Raw genomic sequence first — 22529 nt, 5'->3', positions numbered from 1 at the left:
TCACAGACCAGAGAGAATGAACATCACAGCCTCCAGTAGTGGCGCTGCAGCAGACGGCCAGACATCATCATCATCATCATCACCACCATCATCATCATCATCAGACCACATCCCAGGGAGGAGGCAGCGACACCGGGCTCCCTCGCCGGCCAGACCCCAGGAAGAGGCCTTGGCGAAACGCACCACCAGGCCCAGAAAGACGTGCTGCTCCGCGGCTGCAGGGACCAGAGAGGAGCCGGTGTCCGATCAGACCCCCCGGAGGAGCGTGGACGTAAGAGCCGAGGAGGCAGAGGCAGCCGCTGTCCCCCCGGATGGTGGTGCTGAAACTGAGCATACCAGGGCGGATGCTGCTGCTGCTGCTGGAGCCGCGGATGATAAGAAGCAGCAGGAGAGACGTCCTCTGCGCCTGATCTGCCTCCAGGGAGACACGTCTTATGCGTATCAGCGGGTCGAGCCGGACCAGGACGACCACCACCGGGCCGAGGACGCAGAGAGATCCGCCGCCAGGCCGCCGGAGAAAGGCAAGAAAAGAACCGGCGGAGGAGGAGGAGGAGGCAGTCTCCGAGGCTGTGCGCCGGGCCTGGGTGCTCTGGGGCTGTGGAGCGGCGGCTGCCTGCAGACGGAGCTCATCCAGTTCCACCTCCACAAGAGGCTGAAGAAGAGAAGCGGCGGCGGCGGCGGCGGCGTGAGGATGCAGAGCGAGGCGGGCGGTAGCGAAGGAGACAGCGGCAGTAGCAGTAGCATGGCGGTGGAGGGAGGAGGAGGAGAGGCCGCCGTGCAGGCTGAGCCTGGGCCGGCAACACAGAGCTCTGAGGCGGGGTCCGTGACACAGCAAGAGCAGGCCCTCCTCGACGAAGAGATGGAGAGACTGCTGGAGGAGAATGAAGACCTCAAGGTTTGACACTTAATGCTATTAAATGTCATTAATGTATTCTACAACCATCATATATTGTTATGAGTCTGTGAATAATGATTGTAGCATACTAATTAATAACTTAATTAATAAGCTAGACCTGAGCTGGCTCTGTAGCCTCTAGCCTACTTTGACCACTTTCCTCCCCCTCAAATCTCCGATATTTGTGTGCTAATGTTCAAGTGGTTTAATTAGTTGTACCACAGCTGTTTCTTATTGTATTTAACTGCAGAAGGAAAGCTTATTAGACAACTGCATGCACTGTCACTGACAGCAGCACCAAATGATTTGTTGTTGTTGACTAGGCCTACATTTGGCCCAGACGAGCATCCTCCATGTCCACTGAAGCTTCGCAGAGGCCAAACCCGTAGATCTATTAAATCCAGCCCTAGATAATCGATTGGTTATTTATTGACAACCCTGGCTCCTATAGCCTGTGTAGGGAATCTTAGCAGATCCATAGTAAGTGTTAGAATCTGCAGACTGTCTGTGCCATCATGTACTACTATGAGTTAACTGTCTGCAGACAAGGGCCTATTGCACAAACTAAATAAGATTCTGCTCATGATTGAATAATGATACAACTGATATTAAGATTAAATCATTCTCATTCTCCTGCTTATGCACATTGCACAATGAAATCCCCAGTATGAATGTTGCCCAGTATGTAGGCTATGTAGGCCAGGCTTTTGCTTTGTCGTTGTTTGTTGTTGTGGAAGAAGTAAACTAGCCAGTCATCATTATGCAATGCACTCAGCATTTGTAGCCCAGAAAATGTACAAATGTAACCAAATTGACTACGCTCATATGAGTAAATATGGCTTGTATATCACGCACACACGCACGCACGCACGCACGCACACACACACACACACACACACACACACACACACACACACACACACACACACACACACACACACACAGAGAGTATGTTGAACATTTATCGATTTTTGAAAGGAAAAATAGGCAAGCTTGTGTGTACACAAAAACATTCCCCCCTCCCCTGACAGGCATCAAACAGGTAGTTGTCTTTGATGCTTTCATTGATTAGAGAGATCACTAACGAGGTCTTGACACTTTTATGGCCCAATCAATTACCTTAGTGCACAACCCCTTTGAAGTTCAAAGGGAGCAATTAAGAGCTCTGGCTGAACTCCCCCTGACAAAAATGTCCCTCCACTGTTTCTGCTGACATTTAATGTCAACATAAAGAGTGGAACATAACAGAAATACAGCCAGGGGATGTGTCTTTCTGCAAGGAAACACCCCAGCACAATAATATAGTTACTGATGAAGGGAAATGACTGCTAAAAATGTATATACACATATACATTTTTCAGTAGTCTTAAAGTTACCTATATTTCCTTTAATAAAATACTAATACTCATAACTCATTTAAAGAAAGTTACATCATTTAGAAAATGTGGATTTACATATTGTAAGGCAATCCTCAACCTGAGGATATTAAAACTACAGCAGTGGACCATGAGGATATTGCAAGTAGGCCAGTTATGAGTAAAATGAATATTACATAATTATTTTCTTTAAAACCTTGAAACAGCTGTTTTCATTGTGATACTGATTAAGGGGGTATGAAACCCCAGGCTGATTCAGTAGTTTGTTTTTCTACTTCAGGTTATAAACTACAGCAGGGTAAAAACTGCATCACACTGACTAGTACACTTTGACGTAAGCAACACAGCTGCAGCTAATCACATAAATAATGGCTGTGTTAGGTTTTAGGTGTGTCAATGCTCTGTATCATGCTTTGGCATTGGCATGCCTTGGCTCTGGACACACCCACTGTTCTGTATGGTCACTCTGTGTTGCTTAGTAGCAGGGACGTGCTGGCCATTGGGAAAAGCGGGACAACTCCCGAGCGGCCGGTTCATTCCCGGCCGGTCCAGGCCGGCCATTAGGAAAAAATTAAACTGTTTGCACAAAAGTAAAAATTAAACTGTTTGCACAAAAGTAATGAAAACAGCCGATCTACAAGCACACAACGCCTCGCGATGCAATCACGAGGCGTTGTGTGCTTGTAGATCTGCTGTTTTCACTAGTTTAAATCATTTTTAAAATGATAAATACAAAACAAACGGTTTTGGACATACAAGGTTTCCACCCGACAACGACAAAATATAACTCATGTACAGTAATTGGCCCACTGGCTTGTCACTTGTCATGATCTGAAATGGCAAATCTTTGAGTAGCAGCAGCGCTATAGAGAGAGATCTCTCTCTATAGCGCGCAATGAGGGCCTCTCCAACTCTTTTTCCCGGGCTGAATCAGGGGCCCAGCACGTCCCTGCTTAGTAGTCTGCCTGACTCTGCCATGTAGTCTGCTGTAGTTTTATAACCTAAACTGGAAAACAAACTACTAAATCAGCCTGGGGCTTCATGCCTCTTTAAGTATACTACGTTAGCTCCACTGGTCAAAGCCGGAACTCAATCGATTGATTAGTCATTAAAATAAATGAGCTCAGGGCACTCACTGCCCACCACCACGGAGGTTGTGGGTTTGAATCCCCTGTGGTGCATCCGGCTTTGCGGAGCGTCCATATGAACACAAATTGGCCTGGGGAGGCACCTGTCAGCAGGGAGTGTTGGCCGCTAGGTAGCCTGATTTCAGACTCTGCACTGAGCTTGAGTCTGACATTGTCCCATTGACAAGAGATTTCAAAGGGGAGGGGATTTGAAATTTGAAATTCCCAATCACAAGAGATCTGGTGGGAGGGGTTGTGTTTGACTTGTGTGTACACAAAAACATTCCCCCCTCCCCCTCCCCTCTATGACAGGCATCAAACAGGTTGTTGTCTTTGATGCTAATGAGGTGTGCACAACCCCCCTTTGAAGTTCAACCCCCCTCCACTGTTTCTGTTGATTTTCAAAAGTTAGACCCACCCCCTCCTCCGTCTTGCATTGATTTCATTAGCTGGTACGCCAAGATACCATATCAAGTTAAGCGTCGTATGACAACACCAGACCAAGAGAACCAGTCCGCTCAGAGAGTGGGCGGGTCTATGGGCTGGAGCCAGGCAAGCCGTGAGGAGTAGGACGAAGGCTCCAAGCCCTCACGGTGGGGGCTCCTCACTGGCAGCTGTAGTGAGTCAGTAGCATACAGTACAACATCAGTGACAACACACAAATGTGTGTGGGGAAGAATCAGTTGCATGGCATAACAACTAAATTGGGGAGAAAAAGGGGTAAGAAGCGAATAAAAAATAAATGTGCTCTGAAAATGTGTTAAGTGATCAGATACAATAGGTGGGCAGTTTTTGAGCGGTGGTCACACCACTCCTATACATGTAATATGAGTGTCTGTATGCGTGTCTGCATGTAGCCTGCAATACCTCTGCTGACCACACACACACACACACACACACACACACACACACACACACACACACACACACACACACACACACACACACACACACACACGCACTAAGGGGCGCTGTTGTTCAGGCCAGTCATATTTTAGTCGTCTGAAATGTTTTACTTTTAGCCTAGTTTTAGTTTTAGTCTAAATATTCTAAGATTTTAGTTAACTTTATCTACAGTTTATTTAGTCGCCAACATTGTATTTTGGCAGGCCTTGAAGGTGCCGTTGTCATTTCATTTTCTCACTCCCCATCAGAACTCCCCCATTCAAGTGAATGGGAGATGTTGTTTTCAGATCCGCCAGCAGTTGGCGCCAGATAGTAAGGTTAGGGTTAAGGTTTAGGGTTAGAATTAGGGTTTGAGGTTACGGGCAGGGTTAGCATTCACCAGCGTCGGCAGGTTAGAATTCACCAGCATCGGCATGGGAGTTAGATTCTGAGGGGAGTGAGGAAATGATATAACACCGTAATGCCTGATTAGCTTAGCTGTGTGCTGAAAATAGACGATCTACAAGATCCCACCTACAAGCTCACAACGCGTGGCATTTTGTAGATCGGCTATTTTCGGAGCGTGACACAAAATGCTAAGCACAAAATGACACAAGATGACACGTGTGCTTCTGTGTGTGCGCAGGGGCGTCAATTGGGTATGGCAGGGGTATGCAGCTGCTGGGTCCAGGGGGAGAATACAAGTTACTTTAAAATATAAATCCATGAATGTCTCTTTGTCTATATCTGTGCTGGTTATGTTGTTAAATTACATTCAAATAACTACAAATGCAAAATGTAACAAGGTATTATAATGATATTCTCCACACTTGTATTCTCCCCAGCTTGACAAAATGGTACATTCCCAGGTTCCGCAGGTCAGCTGCACAGGTGCAATTCATTATTGTTAATTGTGGCACGTTTCCCATATTATGCCAAGTTTAGCTGCACTTAATTGGACAACCGTTCCAGGCTGCCATATCCAGCCCAAGAAACCATAGAAATTTTGGGTGAAAAAATTAGAATGTACTTCTTAAAATAAATGTATCATGCCTGTTGCTAAGCTATGGCAACATGACTGGTGTCTGACACCAGTCATGTTGCCACACCTTAGCTTTTTTCTGAACTGACGCCACTGTGTGCGTGTGCGTCTCAGTGCGAGATCGAGGAGATGAGGACGGAGATGGAGGAGATGCGGGACACCTTCTACGAGGAGGACACCTGCCAGCTGCAGGACATGCGGCGCGAGCTGGAGCGCGCCAACAAGAACTGCCGCATCCTGCAGTACCGCCTGCGCAAGGCCGAGAGGAAGAGGGTGCGCTACGCCCAGGCCGGGGAGATCGATGAGGAGCTGCTACGCAGCCTGGAGCAGGACCTGAAGGTACCCGAGGGGAGGGAAGGGAGGGGATTTATTTATTAGATCCCCATTAGCTTACTGTACAGTAGGGATGAGACGATATGAAAATGTCATATCACGATTATTGTGACAAAATAAATCACGATTTACGATATTATCACGATAATCAAAATCCATTATCCTGGGGCGGAAAACTTTTGCCAAAAAATAGTCGATCTACAAGCTTGTAGATCGGCTATTTTTTGGAAAAGACAAAATAGCATAAAAGAAAATAGAGTGGGCATCCTAGAGTGAAAAAAAAAGACTGTATCAAGTACATATATTATAAGTACCTTTTGCCAATTATGTAAGCAATTTACCCCGAGTGAGAGGACATTATGCTCTCATAATGTCCTGAGTGCGGGTGTTATCGGACGAGGCGCAGCCGAGTCCGATAACACCCGCACTCAGGACATTATGAGAGCATAATGTCCGACCCCGAGTGGTAAATAGCTTTTCTACCACTTTTTCCCGTATACATGAAAGAAAACACATAGTTGTAACTTGCAAGGATCTTAAGTTACAATCATTATTGCCTATAAAACTTCCGCGACGACAGCAAATAGTTCCACAAACAACATCTTCTACTCACCACCAGATGACGCCAACTCCATGCAGAGAAAGATGTCTAGCATACAGCTAAGCTAACGTCAGTTAGAAGGACCGTTCCGGCCGTAAATAGAGGCTGTTCGCTTCCAGAAAGGCATAGGTTCAGAGAAAAGGGGCTTTAAAGTTGGCGGATTGCATTGGATCCAAATAAATCGGCGACGATAGTACGCACGTTAGTAAACATAGGACCGCTGCGACCTTCATTTGTTGGTTGGGGGAAAGTCCCCGGATGTACACTGAGGCGCATTGATCTCGGACACACAACTTTGCGGCAGTGGTCCTCTCATAACCTCCGGAATTTAGCCAATCAGAATCCAGTATTTGAACACGTGACTCGAAAAAGTGGTAGAAAGAGGGTTTAAGTGGTACCAGATATGCAGCTCGACAAATAAAAGGTGAATTGATTCCAGTGCATGACGGAGGACAATATCACGATACATTAAATCTCCACGATACGATTATCGTGAGAGTTTTTTATCACGATAAACGATAATATCGCGTATCGTCCCATCACTACTGTACAGTCACAGCAGCTACTCTTCCTGGGGTCTTAAAAACATATCGTCGTTGTCGGGTGAAAACCTTGTATGTCCAAAACCGTTCGTTTTGCATTTATCATTTTAAAAATGATTTAAACTTTAAGCGGTGCGAGGCGTTGTGTGCTTGTAGATCGGCTGTTTTCACTACTTTTGTGGGACGGCCTTGATGGATGAAGCAGGGCTTTACTTTGTGAAAGAACATACAAATTTGAAACTTGGAGATACGAGGTTTCCACCCGACAACGGCAATATATTCAACAACATCAACAGCTTATTTCACATAAATAAATACATACATACCATTCATACAATACACAACAGTACAACACAACACATAACTCATAACCTATCCAATACATTTGATAGCTCCATAGTACAAATTCAACATGATTGATGCCAAGTGAGATATACAGCTTTTTCTTTCTTTTATTTTCTTCTTTTTCTTCCCTTTCTCTCTTTTACATCACTTCTTTTTTTTTGTTATCAATTCTTTTTTTATCTTGTAAAAGAAAGGACATGAATGTAAAATGTACACAAATACAATATGAATAAAATAAGAAAAAATAAAAACACAGGATGAATAACACTTTTACAATTTCAACTTTTTCTTAAAACTCACAGTATTACTTTCATAGATCAAATATTCAGGCAATGAATTCCATGCCACCATTGCTCTGTAATGAACTGTTCTTTATTTAACATTGGTGCTACATGACTGTAACAGGAACTATAAAATAATGATGAATGATGAGGGGAGGGGAGAGGGGAGGATCAGGGAGGGGAGGGGAAGGGACACTTCCCGTCTCCAAGTTTACAGTAGCTGCTACTGTAAGGTGTCGTGTTTCAACTGGTCTGTGTCCCCGCACTGTGTGTTAATGTGAATATCAATACATGAAATGTGTGTGTATGTGTGTGCATGTGTGTGTGTGTGTGCGTGTGCGTGTGCGTGTGTGTCTACCATGTGTTTTATTATCTCTGTGGGGACCAAAAGAGCATCCCTCGAGGATAGTAAAACAAGGCAAATATCGATGGAAAAGTTTTGTGTGCCTGCCTGTGTGCATGTGCGCATGCACGTGTGTTTGTGCGTGCATATGTGTGGGCGTGTGTGATGCATATGGTAGGCAAAAGCATGTTGTATCTTTAAAGGGAAACTTTGCCGATATCACTTTGTCGTGGTATGAAGGACAAAACTTTCAAATGATGATGAACTTGGATAATAAAGTGCTTTTTTGATAAAGTGTTACAAAGTGCTTTAGAATACACCCATGAGCTAACAACAACAACATTAAAGATCCTAATGATAAAATAAACACTTGGATAATTGTAAAGTGCTACGTCAGATTGTCACGTGACTTCACAACAGAACGATAGGATGCACTCTAAGCATCAGTGAAGTATCCCAGAAAGAAGCCATCGGAATGGCATAGACGCTGATACCTTGCAGATACTGATACAAGCATTTTAGGCAGTATCGGCAGCTTTCCTGATACCGGTATCATAACAACTGTGTTAACGATGGCATTATTGACCACCCCTCCCCGCCCTGCAGGTGGCCAAAGACGTGTCGGTGAGGCTTCACCACGAGCTGGAGAACGTGGAGGAGAAGCGCACCAAGACGGAGGATGAGAACGAGAAGCTGAGGACGAAGCTCATCGAGGTGGAGGTGACCAAGCAGGCCCTGCAGAACGAGCTGGACAAAACCAAAGAGGTACGGAAACACAACCGTTTATTGGAATGAACAGGAGAAAACCAAAGAGTTAAAGTTATACTGTGTAACTTTTTTTATAAAACATATCTTAAAATTGTCCAAACTATTAAATCGCTAAAGTTTTAGAACCCCCACTCCGTTAAATTCAGCCCCAAAAGCCTTTTCTATATATGTTTTCTACTTAGCCGTGACAGGGGTGGGATTTCGCGGCAAAATGACGTCATCTGCATCATCCGTATACGTTGTGTATACGTTGGCCAATCACTTTGCGGATCATACACACGTGATACACTACCGGCCAATCACAGTGCATCTTGCGTCTCTTCAGGAAATACCTTGCTTCAACAGCTTTGTTTACGCTGGTCTAGAAGTCTAGCCTGTAACTCCCCAACGCCGGTCCGCAGAGGGACACGAGATGCGTGGCGAGGCGGACGCGGGGGTCTGAAGGCCCGGTCCGCGGCGAAAAACGGCTGGAAAAAGCAGACGCGAGCGCGGTTTGCTATACCGCTACTGACCACTAGTTGAGCAACTTACACAGTATAGCTTTAATGTCAACCGTTTATTAGAATGAACAGGAGAAAACCAAAGAGGTAATGTCAACCGTTTATTAGAGCTGCATCCACAGTACAAACAAACCACTTACACCCAGAGTTCATCGCCATGCTGGCTTGTGGTGGACATCTTTTGTCAAAATTCTATTTTTGCCACAGACATGGAAATGAGAGGACAATAATATTACCAGAAACACTTTAAGAGCTAGCCCTGAATGACCATTACAGGTCCATAAATCTGAAAGAGTATGAATGGAACAAAATGGACCCGTAAGTTCCATTTGTACACTCTCAGAGGTTATGGTGGTCCTTGAAAATAAAAAGGTTTGAGAAACCAAATGCTCCTAATGTGCAACACTAAACCATATGTCATAGTAAGTGTCATATTCTGAATAAAACCTGGAGTCTGACATTCTGTAAGGGGGAACCTACAAGCTCACAATGTGTCGCATTGCATCTATCACGTTGTAGAGGCTTGTAGGTCTGCTAGTTTTGCTGAATGTTAGGCCTATTATGCCCAGAAAAGGAATGCAAGTGGTTAAAGTGGGATGAAACCAGTGTGCCAGTGTGCATAGAGAAGACAGTTGACTGCTGCAGCTCTGGGCACACCTAAATCTAACTCACCCATTATTATTTGATTAGAAAAAGCTGCAGCTGTAGGCTGCCATCTGCAGTAGTTTCTAACCTGAACTGGAAAACAACACACACGCACGCACGCACGCACGCACGCACGCACGCACACACACACACACACACACACACACACACACACACACACACACACACACACAGATATACAGCAACAGACAATGCTATTGACATTTTGCTTTCTAGTAGGATGGGCACCCTGCCATCATCTGAAGTACTGTAAGAGCAAAATGGCTGCTGTGTCAAAATGGCCAGCCTTGAAAGACAGAACCCCACAGTGTGGGATTTGCGAGTTTTGTGTCCATAGGAGGCGAAACGCGAGCAGCAGCTTGTGATTGGCGGAGATGGGCCGTTGTAGGGGTGTTCACTTGGACCGTGTTCACTTGGACCGTGGCCACGAGGCGGTGATGTCGGAGCTACAGGAAGTAGCGGGGTGCGAGGATTTATCTGTCCCGATCGGAACATAATTCGGACAGCGCTGAGTCTTTGCAACCTTCGGCATAGGGGTGGGCGATATGGAAAAATACAATATCACAATATTTTCCCAAGCTGTATCACGATACACGATTGTATCACGATTCTTTTTCACAATGTTTTTTATGGTTATTTTTCAAGTTACTTGACAAAAACTAGACTCTTTGGGTTCCTTTTGGGAGGTCTAAATTGAACTTTACAAGTATGTAACTCTGACAGTGTACAAATGAAACCATCACATTTTGAAGCTCTGTCAGGAGCCCCGAAACGTCATCATTCGACATGACAGGTCGCCACTGCAACACCCCAACCCTAACCTAAACCGATTGAAATAACTAAAACTATTGTAATGTTCATTTGAATATATGGTACACACGTGGTCAGAGTTAAGTGGAGGCCTTGACATTTTAAAGTTTGAGAACTGCTGATTTAGACCAAAATGTAGGTTTAAATTGAATTCTGCAATGAATCTCTGTATTGACGATTAAACAGGATTTTTTACAAGGCTCCCTCAATTGTATCATGATATATAGGATATCTCTGAAAAGGTATATTGTGGAGATATTGTATCGTCTCCACGATAAGTATCACCATATCGCCCACCCCTACTTCGAACGGCAACTTTCTCTCACTTTAGCTTGCTCGGCAGGGCCTCTTGTGTTATTTTAAGTTATTTTATCCATGTCATCCCCAACTCAGAACATCTTTTGCAGATACATGTGATTGTTTTTGCCATCCCCTATTTATTTCTCTGAAATGACCCATCTGCCTCATCCTCCTCCCACAGACTCAAAAGAGAAGAGGAAGTAAGGACGTCCAGAAGACGGAGAGGAAAACAGCACACACTCCTACTGAGGTGAGAGGTGGTACTGCACACATTTTTGTAAAAGACATAACAATACAAACAATTCTTCAACAAGACATGAGTAATTACTAGGTACTGTAGAGTAGGTACTGCACACGTTATCTATTCTAAATCATTACATCGTTTGCATTTACATTTTTCTTTCTGTGCCTAATAGTTGTTCACACTCATCACATTAAAACAAATGAGCAAATCCTGCCAAAGAGGATAAAATTATGAGCTATTTGGTAGCCTTAGACGATGGTGACAACAATGTAATGTTATAATTATTCAAATGTTATTATTGTAAAGAACCCTTATGGAATGTAGATCCATAGTTTATAACAACAGGGTTTCATCCCTATCAGGTGGAAACCATGGCCAAACCAGTTTCTTTTCAGCATTCAAATTCAAAAATAGCAACTCTGCTACTCTTCATATTTTTGTGTGAGGCTGTACGTAGTAGGCTATTATGATCAAGTAAGACATTAAACTACGGGGGTAAAAAATAAAAAAAAGGTTAGAGTATGCATTACTATGATTTTACAAGAAATATGGAGGTATAAGGTTTGTGCCCGACAGATGGTATGACGATTCACTCAACTTACGACACAATTCGAATCACGATACTAGGTTAACAAGACGAATTTTCTAGATTTTTTAAACATAACATGACTGAAAACGTATTTTTTTAATGAATTCTCTTACACAGATACCGCATGTTTTGTCTTTTTTTTCTTGTCTCGATTTGGCCTCTGCTGTTGGCATCGTGATTCATTTCTTTATTAAATAGATTTTAATTGTCACCAGTTGGAATAGATTTTAATCGATTTCACAATAAATCACTACGTGCCTAATGTCGACGCCTCGTCGCCCCTGGTCCTCTGCTCCCGTGCAGGAGGACAACGAGGACCTGAAGTGCCAGCTGGCCTTCATCAAGGAGGAGGCGGTGATCATGAGGAAGAAGACGGCCACCATCGACAAGGAGAAGGACCGTCTGGAGGCGGAGCTGCAGAAGTACCGCTCCTTCTACGGAGACCTGGACAGCCCCCACCCTAAGGGGGAGGCGGGGGGGCCGCCCACCACCCGCGAGTCAGAGCTCAAGCTCCGCCTGCGCCTGGTGGAGGAGGAGGCCAACATCCTGGGGAGGAAGATCGTGGAGCTGGAGGTGAGAGAGGACGTCGTCGTTCCTTCTCCCTAAAAAAAAACATTTATTTGATTTTGGCTGAAGGCAGGCCCGACCTAACCTGACTGCGCCAGATGATTGCAGCAGTGCGTATGCCTGGCTGCATACCGCTCTGCTTACCATCATCTGGGATCGCTCGGGCAGACTCGATGTATGGGACGTGCCATTTTTTCAAATTCTTTAGCAGGTGATTGGATGGGGCCGTCTCTCTATCACAGTCTGGGAGTGCCAACTCCAACCACTCATATTGGCCTGTCTGCCTCCTGGGTTTCCACGTGGTCTGCAATCAGACTCTATTGGCTCAGAGCCACTCAGAGCCCGCCCGTAGCTGCCGCTGATTCGTCCGGCCCGGGACTTTACGAGTGTTATCAACTCCCCCCGAGAGATCTCAGATGGTAAAGTAGGGCGGTACGCACTGGCGCAGTCAGGTTAGGCCCGACCCATGGTCTATCTAAATCCGGTCCACGGTATTCTCAAAGGAAAACAACATTCCTAATGATAAAAAAAGATGCATTGTGTTGATGGTTTTGACACAAAAGTTATTATTTCTTTGTTAAATGTATGTACTCAAAAGGTAAATATCAATTAGCAATACTATATTTTAATCAATTTAAATTAAAGGTAAGTGATATTTTATTTAAAATGTATATTATTTTTTACGGATTATAGTATTGCTAATTCATATTTACCATTTAAGTACATACCTACATTCCATCGATACAGGAAATATGACATTTTTTAAACTGTGAAACTTCTTTTTTTTTATTTTTTTTCTAACAAAACGCAACGTTTTTATCAGTAACCTACGAAGTGGTGCATATCGCACAACTGGCAAAACCTAATTAAAAAGTTGATCCATTATCGAAATCTAGTATGGCCCTCAGGGAAAAACACATGCTGCTTGTAGAAAATCGTACGTGGGGGGGGGTGAAGGGATGAATTTGTGTGTTTGTAATCTTTCCTCAACGTAGGTTGTTTACCTTTGGGACGTTGTCAAAGACAACGATCAATGACGACTAACCCTTTTTGCACGCCACCAGGTGGAGAACCGCGGCCTCAGGGCGGAGCTGGACGACCTCCGGAGCGAGGGGGAGGGGGCGGGGAGCCCCGAGAGCGCGGGGGCAGGGCGGGACATGACGGAGCTTCGTCAGCAGCTGCAGCTGGTGGAGGACGAGGCGGAGCTGCTCAGGAGGAACCTGGCCGACTCGGAGGAGCACGGCAAGAGGCTGACCGGGGAGCTCAACAAGATGAGGTCTGTCCTGGAACCCTCTACCAATTAGATCAAGGGTTCCCAAACTTTTTTGTCTCAGGCCACCCTATAAATATTTTTTTTTTATCCGAGGCACCCCTACATTATGATTTTCACTCCCAGCACCTTAAATTTATAGAATATCGTCGTTGTCGGGTGGAAACCTTGTATGTCCAAAACCGTTCGTTTTGTATTTATCATCTATAAAATGTACTAAACTAGTGAAAACAGCCAATCTACAAGCACACTGCGAGGCGTTGTGTGCTTGTAGATTGGCTGTTTTCACTAGTTTTGTGCGACAGAGGTTTCTGCCCGACAGTGACGATATTTTAGGTATTATGTTGCGAGGAAAACCTTGAGATAATAGCCATTTTGGTTAGAACTGACTGAAAATAACTTTGTACTTCAAGTTTAAAATGATACTAAATATTTCTTTATCTCGCGGCACCCCTGGACTGCCGTCGCGGCACCCCATGGTGCCCCGTCACCCACTTTGAAAACCCCTGAATTAGATGAGGCAATTGACCCTTTGTCAGCCTTCTGGTTGGTCCCTGACTGAGCAACTAGCAGGCTCTTGCTGTCTTTTTCTGCCTTGGTTCCACCTCATGGTTGTTAATGGTGAATTTGCTAGGGGAAAAAAATGCACTATATTGCACTTGAGATGTTCCTTTTTACTGACACCAAGTTTAAAATAAGAATTGAACACACAGAATATCAATACGAAGCAACTGAAAAACACGTTATTGCAATGATAGCGTATAGAGAGAAAGGATTTTTGTCCAACCAAGAAACAGCAACCAATGGGTGTGAAGATTAAGTAGCCTGACTGCAAGCGTCAGACTCTTCACACACTACGTTTCACTTCCCACCAACAGGGGGTGGTAATGTGCGGACTGATTTATGTGAAGAGGGGCACAATAATAATGAATGATATAGCTGCTTCAAGGACAAGTTGAATCACAACAAGACTGACTGTAACATAAACAATAGCTATCAGGCCTAGTGGAGACGTTTGACTCTTACAAGCTACCAAATATGCATTGTAGAAGTGTTATAATAAGTGATGGTGAAATATAAAGGTTAAGATATTAATTTCTTCCTCAGGTTCAAAGCAGGCACCATCGAGGGAGGAGGCCGGCACGGTGGGGGAGGAGGAGGAGGAGGGATGGACGCAGCCAAAGCAGAGGCCTTACAGGAGGAGCTGAAGGCTGCCAGGCTTCAGATTAATGACTTGAGTGGCAAGGTATACTGTAGTTAACAATCAATGTTATTTCATACTGATTTAAGCTGGTTGCACAGTGCTTTTTTGTTTTGCGTTTTGGAAATCCGAAATCCGCAAAAACCTTTTTCTGGCCAAGGAGAGAGAGAGAGAGAGGAGAGAGTGAGAGAGCAAGGGACCCAGTGGTGACAGCTGCGAAAATCTGAAAAAAATCAACCCTGGTCCGAAAATAAATACAAAACGGATGGCAGTATGCAAACGTGATTAACATAACATGAGGCAGATTTATTTATTCTCGTGCTCCGAAATTTTAAAGTTTAAACATTTTAAAAACTCATTGACTGCCAGAATTAAAACATCTCATCCAGGCTGCCGGCTTTCTAGTAGAAGGTGAAATAGCGACTTCTGCTGGTACATTAATAGGAACAGCACATTATGAAAACCTGGAAGTTGCTTAATTTCCAGGACTCTTATAGGGGATCCCAAGGATCCCTGGCCCTGGATGGGACACCCGGACCCCACCCCATCAGTGTTTCCCAAACTTTTTAGCTTGTGACCCAAAAGAGAGATTAGACGTTTGCCTGGGACCCAAACTAGTGAAAACAGCAGATCTACAAGCTCTCAACACGTCGTTTCGCGCCGCGTTGTGAGCTTGTAGATCGGCTATTTTTACTTTTATTGAATTTATTTTCTAATTTAGGTAATTTTTTAGATTTTTCTTTGTTTTCTTCATGAAAGTACTGAAACAAAATCATTGCTTTTTTCATTCATGAAACGTTTTGCTTCTTTTGGGAATGTTTTTTGAAAATATTATAAAAATTAGGGGACCCATAAAAATGTGTCTGCCTGACCCACAAATGGGTCATGACCCAGTGTTTGGGAACCACTGCTGTAGACTGACATTCCCTCTCTCTCTCTCTCTCTCCCTCTCTCTCCATCATCAGGTGATGCAGCTCCAGTACGAGAACCGCGTGCTGCTGTCCAACATGCAGCGCTACGACCTGTCCTCCCACCTGTCCCTGCGTCCCGGCAGCCCGTCGCACCGCGACAGCGACGCCGACAGCGACGCCGGGGGAGGCGGTGTGGACGAGTCCGGACGCCTGCTGCCGCCGCACCGCAAACGCGAGGGCCCCGTGGGCGGGGAGAGCGACTCGGACGAGGTCAGGAACATCACCAGCGGCGCCGGCAGCAGCAGCGGCGGCGGGGGGAGCCGCTGCCTGACGCCGACGCGGGGCCTCTACACTCCCACCGGGGGGCCACCAGAGGGCGCCGGAGCGACGCGTGGCCTCTACACCCCCACCGGGGAGGGCGCCGGACCCTCCTCGTCCGCCTGCGCCGCCATGGCCCGCTTCCTGCCCGGCGGAGGGCGCTACGGCCCGCACGACAGGTAGGACTGGGGACTGCCCAGTGAGCCCACTACCCGCTTTTTACTGTTAACTATGCATGTAACAACGATATATCATAAATCGATTAAAATCTATTCAAACTGGTGACAATAGAGGGTATGCACGTGACATCATCATCATCATACCTGGAAGTTATGCAGGAACACGTACTGAGTGGCAAAAAACTACTTTCTGGCCTTGACAGCCCAGACTTTAAACTCACTTTGCCACTCACTTTGCCACTCGGTTTACCATTCACTATGCATGCGCATACCCTCTATTTCAGTTGGGATGAAATTGCTATTTGAATTGCGATGCAAACAGCAGAGGGCGTGTAAAAAAGAAAAAAAAAAAACAAAAAAAAAAACAATATAGGATCTTTGTAAGAGAATTAAAAAAAAATAGTTTTCAGTAATTTGCTATTGTATTGAAAAGAGGATAACAGAAGAAAATTAAGAGAAATCCTTCCTTTTTTACAGAATTGCCTATTTCTCCGCCTCTGTGTCTTGCTACTGTATGTGTCTTGCTAAAACAGTTTCAATCGATTGCTAGATAACTAGATTGCAAGGCTCAAACAAGTCGCGTTTTTTCTTCTTCACTGAAGCACAGCAAGCATATCAGTGTCTGTAATCGATTGGGAAATCGATCAGGAAATCGATCGGATATATATTCTGTGACGGTAAAATGTCAGAAAGATAGCTGGCAGTGGTTAGTATATTGGTTAAATATTCTTGCCGGTTAACGTGTTAAAGGGGAAGACACCCATTTTCAATATTGAAATAAGCTACCGTATATTAATGACATAGTTCAATATTGAAAATGGGTGGTCTCCCCCTTTAAGAGCATCTGCTAAATGCCCTAAACCGTAACACTCCTCTCCCCGACGGCACGGCATGCAGGCAGCAGATGATCGACATCCGGCTGGAGGCGGAGCGCCTGGTGCGGACCATCGACCGCCTCATCGCCGACACGGCCAGCGTCATCGCCGAGGCCCACGTGGTCTACGTCTCCAACGGCGACCTGATGTTCGCCCGGGTGGGCGGTGGCGAGGACGGCGGCGCGGGGGAGGAGGAGGGGGGCCGCGTGCGGGAGCAGGAGCTGCTGTACCGCATCAACGCCCAGATGAAGGCCTTCAGGAAGGAGCTCCAGGCCTTCATAGACAAGCTGGAGGGACCCAAGCTGAACCGAGAGACAGAGGAGCCCCTGTCGGTGAGACAGAGACAGAGACAGAGAGAGAGAGTGTGTTTGTTTGTGCATGCACTTGTAATGGTGTGTGTGTGTGTGTGTGTGTGTGTGTGTGTGTGTGTGTGTGTGTGTGTGTAATGTTTTTCATGGTTTTTATGTTTTTGTGTACTGTATGTTCGTACGTACGTCTGTGTGTCCGCATGTCCGTCCCAATCAGGGGCATAGTTCCGCCGATTTAAAATGACTCCAATACGGAACTAAAACTTCCTATGATTGGCCGCTAGTTGCGCTGTTTCCCCCCCCCCCGGGCGATCGCAAAAAGAATTGTTCTCCATTGGACCCCATTCATTTTCCCCTTTCGTTTTCTAACCTTAATTAACACTTTCATACATACTTTATGGTTCCTATCGCTAGTTAAAAATTGCCTTTCAATCACGATGATATGCGTTTTGTGAAAATAAGGTCCCATTTATGTTAAAATTGATGATAAAGTTGCGAGGGGCGTGGCCAACTAAACTGATACCAGCCGGCTGTGTTCTTCTTCGTGTGCTGTATTTCGGGAGGCTCCGACCACATTCTCCCATGTATCCCTACGGTTGCACGTGACCGTTGGCAGCCAATAGCATCCTCTGGTGCCTTTACAATCCATGATGGCAACACCCATTCCAAGGACCCATATTGTGTCATTTGCGCTGCATAGAAACCAATGGCTTCGCTTTGTTCGTATCTTTTATACAGTCTATGGTCCCAATTCATTCAATTCCCAGGGAAGTTCATGACATTTGGTACAATCATCTTTGGACTTAAAGATGAACTGAGTTCAAGGTCAAGATCACTGTCAATACATTCCTTCAAAGTCTTCTTGGTTCCCTTGTGTACGTCATATAGAGTACATAAGGGAACACAGACACTGATACGAACGGCAACTGGTCGTTGGAGGCACACAACCGCAATGCGGTACTTGTAGCTTTTATTAGTCCCCATGAGCTTATTAAAACCACATCAAATTGTTCTGGTCCTCGTGAGGAAGAGGGTGGGTGATAGTTGTGGGCTCGCTGAAAGCGAGCACACGTATGTTATCCTCATTATTTATCTATCAGTCAGTCAGTCAGTCAGTCAGTCAGTCAGTCAGTCAGTCAGTCAGTCATATCAAGTTCTCCTCAAAACTTTGGCACCTTTCTACTCCTACATACTTACACCGAAAATCGATATTCAAACATCAATGTGTTCAGCTTACTTTGGCGACGTGTGCTATTACTTTTTACAACAATCGGCCAAAGGGTGGCGCTGTAGGAAGCCTTTGAAAGTGCCATATTGGTCCAAAGTTCATTCCCACAATGACATCATAAAAATATTAACTCATATTTTAAGATGACTTTTTAAAGTGCCAGTACCCCTTTAGGTAACAGTACCCCTTTAACACCTTCTAAGCCAAGGGGAGCCCCTTAATGTTAAAACCGTACTATATCGCACATCCCCCCAGGGACTCTCAGCCACGTCGTACATTCCCGGACTTTGTCTTTAAAACCGGAATAAAAGCTTTTGATCCGAAAATCGGCGATCGTCTAACCTTCCCTAGTCACCACTCGTGCACTGATAGCTCATGCAGACCGTGCATGAAGCAGAGGTGACGTCAGCGCCTCTCCTTCTCCAAGGCACCTTCCACCCATCCGTTTACTGTCTACACACTCGAGCTCCTCCTGCAGCCATGCTTGGGGCTATGCTAGCGAAACTTTTCAGTTCTGTTCTTCAGTCACACATGGACTATTTGCGGGGACATTTACGTGAAAGGATCGCGCACGCGAAACGCACGGAGACATCGACGATCGGCCAAAACCCCCATTCTATCCCAACGGAAATCGAGAAAATCATGGTGAGTTACTGGCCTGGGGGGGAAAAAAAAAGAAAAAACAGCGGCGCTGTTCAAGATGGAGGGGCTGCGGGGTCATGTTTATAAACATAATATTATGTCTCAGATCACAATACAATAATAGAAATGTCACGGCTAATCTACCAACCACCATTCTATTTCGGACGTCAAGGTGTTAAGTAAGAAATGTGAGCAGTTTTTCCACCACTGACTACAGGCTAGATCCGGCCCTGATGCAGCAGTGTCTTGAATGTTGAAACGTTCTTGATCAAGCTTGACACTGAACTGCGTTTGTTTCCTTTTCCTCGCTCATTTCTCCTCCTCCTCCTCCTCCTCCCCCCTCCCCCCTCCCCCCAGATGTTCCAGCCCATCATTTTACTCATCCTCATCCTAGTCTTGTTCTCCTCACTTTCCTACGCCACCATCTTTAAACTGGTCTTTCTGTTCACCCTCTTCTTCGTCCTGTGATCATAAAACACATCCCCTCGACTAGTTATCACCTTTTGTTAATTTTTTTTGCTCTGTCGTCGTCGTTTGTTTCTTTGGTTTGTTTATTTTTGTCACTCCCCCCCCCCCTCCCCTCTCCAACTGTTGCCAATTTGTTGCCAAGGTTACCAAAAGCATAGGAAAAAAAAAGAGCCCACACTTGCCACTTGCCACAGCCACGGCCACAGCTGCATTCCGGGGCTGCATTCCAAGGAAGTCCGTCTAGGTTTGACGCCGAAGACTTCATTACCCATAACGCACCGCTGCTGCTCACGTCTAAACCCTGGAGAAGGTGAGTTATTTATTAATCTTCCAGATCTCTGTATCAGCTTCCCAAACAGTTTATCCCCTCCTCACGTCCTCTCCTTGGGCTCTAAACAATTCCTTAGACACAACTTAAGCCCGGGGTACCCCAGAGCTCTATCCTTGGCCTCCTGCTTTTTCCCCCCATAAAGGAACCCACAAAGTCCCTGGAATCCACTTTGAGAACCACCGACATAGAACATTGGAACATGTAAATACAAATGGAATTTATGTGTGCCTTTTAGGCTTTGTACTAAAAAAATGCACTTGGCAGATAATGACAAAAAAATACATAAATAAATTACTGACATACTCAATCATTTTATTGCAGAAATAGCTGACAACGCATCACAAAGTGACATATTTGTAAGCTTGTTGATCTGATATTTCTGCTTTTTTACGGATATTTGGTGTAGAGGGGTCTAAATTGACCCATACAAGTCTGTAACTCTGACAGTATACAAATGGAACCAAATGGAGTTAAATGTGTATTGGTGACAGCTCTAGTCACAAGGCCACCAGAGACTGTGGGACGGGAAGCATGACATCATTCATTCAGAAGCTACTTTAAGGACAGCCTTTTACTCTGGCTGCTAAATATACTGTGCTTCAGTCATGTGTTTATTCTGTTCTTTCCAGAGCAACTCGTCACGCTAGCCGTGCTGCTTCCATCATCCACAGTGAGTGTTACATGGTAAGAATGATGTTGCTTTTATTTACTCCCTGTATGTGCTGTATCTCTAATGACTAGAGCAGTGTTTCTCAACCACTGTGCCTGGGGACCTTTGGTGTGCCCCTGAGAAGGGTCAAGTGTGCCCCTTGAAACTGCTTGAAAGCCAGCATTGTATTTATCATTTTAAAAATGATTTAAACTACTGAAAACAGCCGATCTACAAGCACACGTGTAGATCTGATGTTTTCACTACTGTTGTGCGACAGCCTTGTATGATGAAGCTGGGCTTTGCTTTACCAAAAGACATACACATTTGAAACTTGGAGATACAAGGTTTCTGCCCGACAGTGACGATATTTTAGTGATTGTGTTGCGAGGAAAACGTTGAGATAATAGCCATTTTGGTTAGAACTGACTGAAAATAACTTTGTACTTCAAGTTTAAAATGATACTAAATATTTTTTCAAGTGTCCAAATGAATTCCAAATATTATCAAATGATCTCGCGGCACCCCTGGACTGCCGTCACGGCACCCCAGGGTGCCCTGTCACCCACCTTATAGTAGGCCTATACCTGTTGTCAGAGCACTTAGTGCATTGGTTCTCAAAGTGGGGTCCCATGCTCCATTGGCATAATAAAATGACAAAATATACTGCGTTACAATCGTTTTAACCATTTTAACCATATTTTTACTGCGTTTGGCTGCGTAAGTACAGTATGTCGGTGTCTTCCCGTGTTTAAGCCTGTAGCCCAATCAATGACCAGCATTTCTGACAACATCATCATTAACAGCCAATGAGGCACCAGCATTCCTGGTGATGCCAGTGGTGATGTCACTGGCATCGCCACTGGTGATGCCAGTGGTGAGCGCACTTCATGGCACAAGTAGGCTTGTGCACAAGGCGCACGTTGGCACCTCGACAGAGTGCAGGTCTAGTTTATACGTTGTATAATAGTGCGGCACCAAGTCACACAAGCTTATAGATCTATGAGCTTAAAGATCTATGAGCTTATAGAACTGCTGTTGTTTTCTTGAAAAAAAATGTTTACATTTTAACTAAAATATTTGCTTCTGGAGGTCCCTGGCACAGAATAACTTTGAGATGCGGCCGATTGGTCAGACAGCGTTTGAATTGTGCACGAGATTGACACAGATTCTGAGTGTTTACAGACGCATAGATAGACTGGGCCAATGCCCGGGGGAGCGATGCCATATTGGGAACGCATGCATTATGCAATACCCGCTGGACCACATTGTACCTGTTGTAGAGGCTGCAGTTTCCCTTCTCTGACACTGGAGGGCAGCGCTCTAGGAAATGTGCCTCCACCAGTTTGGAGAAGGCAGTGGTCAGTCACCTCACTGCATTCCATACTCCATGTAGTCCATACTCCATGTACTGTACTAGAAGTACATGAAAAACTGAACTCTAGACTCAAAAGTCTAGAGTTCAGTTTTTGAAAAAAAAAAGTTTTTTGAAAAAAATTAAGTTTTGTGAAAGGTATTGGTGATGCGATGACGTGGTGTATACGGACGCTCAGCTCCCCGGGCCCTTCCCCGTCTCTCTCTCTCTCTCTCTCTCTCTCTCTCTCTCTCTCTCTCTCTCTCCTCCGCTCAGCTCCCCTCCCCCCTCCCCCCTCCTCTGTAACTTGATACTCTGGTGACCAGTTTATGAGCACTGTCAAGATACTCCTTCAGGACTGGCTGCTCTGCGTGAGGCGAAAGGCGAAACTTTGTTAAATTGAAATAAATGCGGTTCAAAGAGTGGCATGTTTAAAATGTGGACAGTGCAAAATTTTCACGCTTGTTTGACGTGGTGGCTATGTTTGTGAGAGGTGTTGTGAGAGAATGGAGCTAAACATTCTGTTTGAGAATTCCATGTACTGTATGTGGGTGGGCAAGGTGCCACTCTGCCGAGGTGCC

At 45.2% G+C, this 22529-nt stretch overlaps 1 protein-coding gene across 1 annotated transcript; it reads left to right on the top strand.

The window, feature by feature from the left end:
• Nucleotides 1-859: 859 nt before the first annotated feature.
• On the top strand, nucleotides 860-19614 carry LOC308300393 (microtubule cross-linking factor 3-like; the record flags this gene model as incomplete). Its single annotated transcript, XM_080744212.1, is given in 11 exon segments — nucleotides 860-895; nucleotides 5440-5664; nucleotides 8377-8535; nucleotides 10996-11064; nucleotides 11951-12220; nucleotides 13279-13490; nucleotides 14592-14730; nucleotides 15651-15960; nucleotides 15963-15987; nucleotides 16991-17300; nucleotides 19504-19614. Coding segments are annotated over 11 exon segments (1866 nt in total).
• Nucleotides 19615-22529: the final 2915 nt, after the last annotated feature.

This window comes from Nannobrachium achirus, assembly GCF_963921795.1.
Source record: "Nannobrachium achirus genome assembly, chromosome: 16".
Taxonomy (NCBI): domain Eukaryota; kingdom Metazoa; phylum Chordata; class Actinopteri; order Myctophiformes; family Myctophidae; genus Nannobrachium; species Nannobrachium achirus.
Note: the sequence above shows the minus strand (reverse complement) of the source record. Positions and strands in the feature narration are given on the sequence as shown.